The 6330-nt window shown below is 34.6% G+C and overlaps 1 protein-coding gene across 2 annotated transcripts in view; it reads left to right on the top strand.

Annotated features, from left to right (window-relative positions):
• The first annotated feature begins 1724 nt into the window (after nucleotides 1-1724).
• The window catches only part of LOC111060516 (FAST kinase domain-containing protein 1, mitochondrial), a 34845-nt gene continuing 30239 nt past the window's right edge, over nucleotides 1725-6330 (top strand). The window contains exon 1 of one of the 2 annotated variants that reach the window (XM_039439317.1): nucleotides 1725-2918. In XM_039439317.1, the coding sequence (XP_039295251.1) occupies nucleotides 2060-2918 (859 nt within the window). In that variant the 5' untranslated portion in view covers nucleotides 1725-2059. Of the gene's footprint in view, nucleotides 2919-3913; nucleotides 5055-6330 lie in introns of those variants that run through there. The other variant, XM_039439316.1, reaches the window with a different exon arrangement.

The raw sequence follows: 6330 nt of genomic DNA, 5'->3' as shown, positions 1-6330 counted from the left end.
CTGGTAACAGGACAATAGCGCTGCAGACGCACGAAGTCTGCTATCTCTTCATAGTGAATGATTTAATAGAATCAACAGTTGCCAACAGTTTGCAATTGAATAATCTTACTTTCTCGAATTTCGAGCTTATTTTCAATTTTAGGTGAAAATGTTACTGAACATTAATTGTAGGGAGTTTTATGCTCAATCTTTTTCACTTGAAATTTTTGTTTAAATTGTATCTGAAGCCTGATAATTGGGAATCTAAAATCAAACTTTGCATAGATGGTGCATTGCTCCTGAAATTTTTACAGATATGAGACTTGTGGCAGTTGATAGAGCTTATCAATGACTTTTCTAGGTATGAATTTAATCGAAATCGTTGGAGCCGTTTTCGAGAAAATCGCGAAAAACCCTGTTTTTGACAACATTTTTTGCCATTTTAGCCGCCATCTTGAATTGCATTCGATCGAAAATGTTCGTGTCGGATCCTTAAGGACCTTAAGTTCTAAATTTCAAGTCATTCCGTTAATTGGGAGATGAGATATCGTGTACACAGACACACACACACACACACACACACACACACACACACACACACACACACACACACACACACACACACAAACACACACACTCAGGGGACCTTAAAACGTATAGAAATTTAGAAATTGGGATACCTTATTTATTTCGGAAAGCAATACTTTCCTTATCAATGTTAATAGGGCAAGGAAAGTAAAAACAGAGGGAAGTAGCTTTTTTATTATTTCATAATGTTTAGAGTGTTTCATTCCCCACACCCAGACTTGCTGTCTTTTTTTGTAGGAAATATTCACCATGTATATTTTGTCTCTGCTGCTGAATCTACTTATTTTGTGAATAAAGATTATTTGATTTGATTCAATTATTAACTTTTTGTATTAAGTGATTTCAATGAATAATAATGGAGTGATCCGTGGTCTAGTGGATAGAGTGCTTGCGTAGCAGCATAGAGATCCCGGGTTCAAACCCCACTGAGAGCCAAAAGTTTTTTAAAGAGATCACTCCCGTGTTATCGGATGGGCACGTTAAACTGTCGGTCCCGGCTGAAGTATGACAGTCGTAAGGCCCATTGACGGCTTAAATTATATATTCAGGCGGTGGGACCTTCCCGCAAGGGACTCCCCACCAACAAAAGCCATACGAATTTTATTTTTTTTTATGAATAATAATTCATTATTGTGTGTAAACACATTGTGTAGTATCACATTTCTTTTAATTTACTCTATTTTTTGGCCTTATTTAGTGTACAATACACTAAACTGTAGTTTACCTATTTCATTCCATCTTTTAACTCAACCAGTAATTTTAAATTTTTTTGAACTATATGACAAATTTTTAGCTTTTCTCGAATATATGAACAGAAAGTATATTATGTACAAAACATACAGGAAGGCGTTTGAAATGAGTAAAATCAACGCTTTTACTCAATTTGAAAAGTAAATTAGTGAAAATAAAGCTTACCCCAATTATAATGAAATACTGCAATTGTTCTAGTGTATAATATTCACAGAATATTTATATTTATAATATGTATATTTAAATCATTAATTTCTCATTTCGGATCATAGTTTAGAAATAGGTAAGAGCCCATATCATAATCCTGCCAATTTATCAAAATAACATTATTATTGCACTTTACGTCATTTTAAATTTTGCGCTACTTTGCAATGTCGTCTAAATCAGCTGCTCAAGCTCTAGCACATGCACATGAAAAAATGTGAGGTTATGTTTGTTGCTGCTTGCTGTTGCATGAGTACATCAAGACAAGTAAATCGTGTATTGAATGGAAAATTGGATTGTTACTATTTCATTTAAAGTATATTTTATGTGCGTTCGACTATCTCTTTTAAAAATATGGATAGTTATTTCTCAACATTAGGAATAAGTACAAGAAAATTACAAAAGGTTTTGTAACCAACGAGTGTAAGCTGCTGATATTTCATCATGAGTTACCAGTATTATTAGTAGTGTTATTAAGCTTTTTGAATCTTAATAATATTAAATTTTACTCTGATATTAATGAAAGTTTGGTTTCAAAATGTTGAGCAGTATTCAAAAACTCAGTTCTCGTTTACCATTTGTTCTCGCCTCAAAAAGTCGCATTTTAAGTAAAGTTAGCTGTAGGTGTTGTGCTCACAGATTAAAGTCGTTGAATACAGTTTCATCAAAAGAAGTGCCGGCTAATAATAAAGAGGTTTTACCCAGGAAAAATACCGACTTGAAGATTTTGTTATCGCATGATAAAATCAACGAATTTCGGACTAGAAACAAGTTTTATAGCTCTGATGTCGGGAGTGAATTAGATTTCTATTCGGTGAATGATATAGATGAAGGTGCTTCTTCAAACAATCTACGGAATTTTTTGTTCCCAGCCACCAAAGACAATGTGATAGTTGATATTAACAATTGTAACAGTATTCAGGAAGTGTTTGATATCATAGACAAAATGAAAGATGATGAACTGAAGGTGGAACATTTGTGTCAATCGCTACTAGTGCTGTGGGATTTGCAGCGACAGTTTTGTACCAGTGATTATCTAGCACAGTTTTTGTCAACAAAAAACTCAGTTTTCAAGTCTTATGTCAATCAGATTCACTCACATTCTAGTTTTAAACGTGTCCTAACGTTGATTGATTTGAAATTTGAGGAACTATCAGAGAATGCGCTAGCTTGTATGGTGCTCTACTTATTAAAAATGGGATTGGAGTTGAGGGAACCTCTAATTCGAAAGATGGTTTGTAGGATGGAGGATTTTATAAACAATTGTAAGCCTGGAGAGTTATCCTTGTCAGCTTTATCACGGTTCAGTGTGGCGCTCTGTTTCCAGAAAACAAACGATGATCTATGGGCTAAATGTGCGCTCATATCAGTGATGCCACATCTTGTTTATTGGAATGGTGAGTAATTTACAATTAGAACTAATTTTCCTATTTGAATTAGACATTTTCTAGTATAGATATAAATATACATCAATGGATAGAGAAGATTCCAATTTTGTTTACAATAAATTGTTTGGGTTTCCATTAGACTAGGCAGCCATGACGCGCAGCCAGCCAGGGAACCAGTTCACACAGTCAGCCGGGCAGGCAGTCGCTTACTCACTTACCAGAAACTAGGCAGCAATCCTGGCAGCCACATTCTGGCTGTTGGTTGGATGCCAAGCCCGGGGACCAACCTGATAGCCGAAACATGGCTGTCCAAGTCTTAAAACAATGGCCGATGACGGAGGGATCGACTGCCTGCCTGGCTAACTGTGTGACCTGGTTGCCCCGGCTGGTTGGGGTTGCGCGTCGTGGCTGCCTAATCTAATAGGGACCCAAAGTATTTTTTGTAGGCTAAACAAAATTGGAATTTCCTCTTTCCATTGATATAAAGATTATTTATTTTGAATGAGTACTTTCGTAATTATGAATTTTGAATTTTGATCCATCTTTTAACTCAACCAGTAATTTTAAATTTTTTTGAACTATATGACAAATTTTTAGCTTTTCTCGAATATATGAACAGAAAGTATATTATGTACAAAACATACAGAAAGGCGTTTGAAATGAGCAAAATCAACGCTTTTACTTAATTTGAAAAGTAAATTAGTGAAAATAAAGCTTACCCCAATTATAATGAAATACTGCAATTGTTCTAGTGTATAATATTCACAGAATATTTATATTTATAATATGTATATTTAAATCATTAATTTCTCATTTCGGATCATAGTTTAGAAATAGGTAAGAGCCCATATCATAATCCTGCCAATTTATCAAAATAACATTATTATTGCACTTTACGTCATTTTAAATTTTGCGCTACTTTGCAATGTCGTCTAAATCAGCTGCTCAAGCTCTAGCACATGCACATGAAAAAATGTGAGGTTATGTTTGTTGCTGCTTGCTGTTGCATGAGTACATCAAGACAAGTAAATTGTGTATTGAATGGAAAATTGGATTGTTACTATTTCATTTAAAGTATATTTTATGTGCGTTTGATTATCTCTTTTAAAAATATGGATAGTTATTTCTTAACATTAGGAATATTAAGAACAAGAAAATTACTAAAGGTTTTGTAACCAACGAGTGTAAGCTGCTGATATTTCATCATGAGTTACCAGTATTATTAGTTTTTTGAATCTTAATAATATTAAATTTTACTTTGATATTAATGAAAGTTTTGTTTCAAAATGTTGAGCAGTATTCAAAAACTCAGTTCTCGTTTACCATTTGTCCTCGCCTCAAAAAGTCGCATTTTAAGTAAAGTTAGCTGTAGGTGTTGTGCTCACAGATTAAAGTCTTTGAATACAGTTTCATCAAAAGAAGTGCCGGTTAATAATAAAGAAGTTTTACCCAGGAAAAATACCGACATGAAGATGTTGTTTTCGCATGATAAAATCAACGAATTTCGGACTAGAAACAAGTTTTATAGCTCTGATGTCGGAAGTGAATTAGATTTCTATTCGGTGAATGATATAGATGAAGGTGCTTCTTCGAACAATCTACGGAATTTTTTGTTCCCAGCTACCAAAGACAATGTGATAGTTGACATTAACAATTGTAACAGTATTCAGGAAGTGTTTGATATCATAGACAAAATGAAAGATGATGAACTGAAGGTGGAACATTTGTGTCAATCGCTACTAGTACTGTGGGATTTGCAACGACAGTTTTGTACCAGTGATTATCTAGCACAGTTTTTGTCAACAAAAAACTCAGTTTTCAAGTCTTATGTCAATCAGATTCACTCACATTCTAGTTTTAAACGTGTCCTAACGTTGATTGATTTGAAATTTGAGGAACTATCAGAGAATGCGCTAGCTTGTATGGTGCTCTACTTATTAAAAATGGGATTGGAGTTGAGGGAACCTCTAATTCGAAAGATGGTTTGTAGGATGGAGGATTTTATAAACAATTGTAAGCCTGGTGAGCTATCCTTGTCGGCTTTGTCACGGTTCAGTGTGGCGCTCTGTTTCCAGAAAACAAACGATGATTTATGGGCTAAATGTGCGCTCATATCAGTGATGCCACATCTTGTTTATTGGAATGGTGAGTAATTTACAATTAGTACTAATTTTCCTATTTGAATTAGACATTTTGTAGTATAGATATAAATATACATCAATGGATAGAGAAAATTCCAATTTTGTTTACAATAAATTGTTTGGGTTTCCATTAGACTAGGCAGCCATGACGCGCAGCCAGCCAGGGAACCACTTCACACAGTCAGCCGGGCAGGCAGTCGATTACTCATTTACCAGAAACTAGGCAGCAATCCTGGCAGCCACATTCTGGCTGTTGGTTGGATGCCAAGCCCGGGGACCAACCTGATAGCCGAAACATGGTTGTCCAAGTCTTTTAAAACAATGACCGATGACGGAGTGATCGACTGTGTGACCTGGTTGCCTGGCTGGTTGTGGTTGTGCGTCTTGGCTGCATAGTCTAATGGGGTCCAAAGTATTTTTGTAGGCTAAACAAAATTAGAATTTCCTCTTTCCATTGGTATAAAGATTATTCATTTTGAATAAGTACTTTCGTAATTATGAATTTTTGAATTTTGATGAATCTTTTGTAGTACCACTGTAAATGAGTATTATGATTCAAATACATAGTAGGGCAAACTTAGCTCTGGGCTAAAACATAGTGGGACGACAGAGCTAGATACCGTACCATCTAGAGAAGGTAACTGAGAGTGTTAAAAAGTAATGAATGTATTCAAATGTGTCAGAACATAGTGGAGCGGCGAAGGTAGAAGGTGGAAAGGTAAAAAAAGAATTTTCTTTTTCCATTAATATAAAAGTTATCAATTTCATTGGCAATCCATATGATATATCCATTGGATATGCATTCTTAAAATCCAAAGAATCTTTCGTGGAAACTTTGAATATAAAACATACTTAGCCGACAATAATTACTTTTTATTCAAAGGGCTACTACGATTATTGAAGTATTAAATTAACATTGAATTATTTTCTATTTCATTTCAATATGCTGTTAATATTAAATAAAAGACACAGAAATTGTCAAAAACCACAGATTTTATCAACATTTCTTCCACTTTTAATAAAATCTGTGGTTTTTGACAATTTCTAAGTCTTTTATTTAATATGAATAATCAATTACCACATTGAAAAAAGATTCTTCGAAAAAATTTTGGCACAACACTTGATAACGGAGTTTGGAGAATCAAGCACAACTATGAAATACGCCAATTATTCAATGAACCAGACATAGTGGGCGAGATTAAAAGCAGAAGGTTACGGTGGACGGGACTCATACTGAGGAAAGAAGAAAGCGCTCTGACAAGCAGTGTACTGAGGAATAA

This window comes from Nilaparvata lugens, chromosome 12, assembly GCF_014356525.2.
Source record: "Nilaparvata lugens isolate BPH chromosome 12, ASM1435652v1, whole genome shotgun sequence".
Classification (NCBI taxonomy): Eukaryota; Metazoa; Arthropoda; class Insecta; order Hemiptera; family Delphacidae; genus Nilaparvata; species Nilaparvata lugens.
Note: the sequence above shows the minus strand (reverse complement) of the source record. Positions and strands in the feature narration are given on the sequence as shown.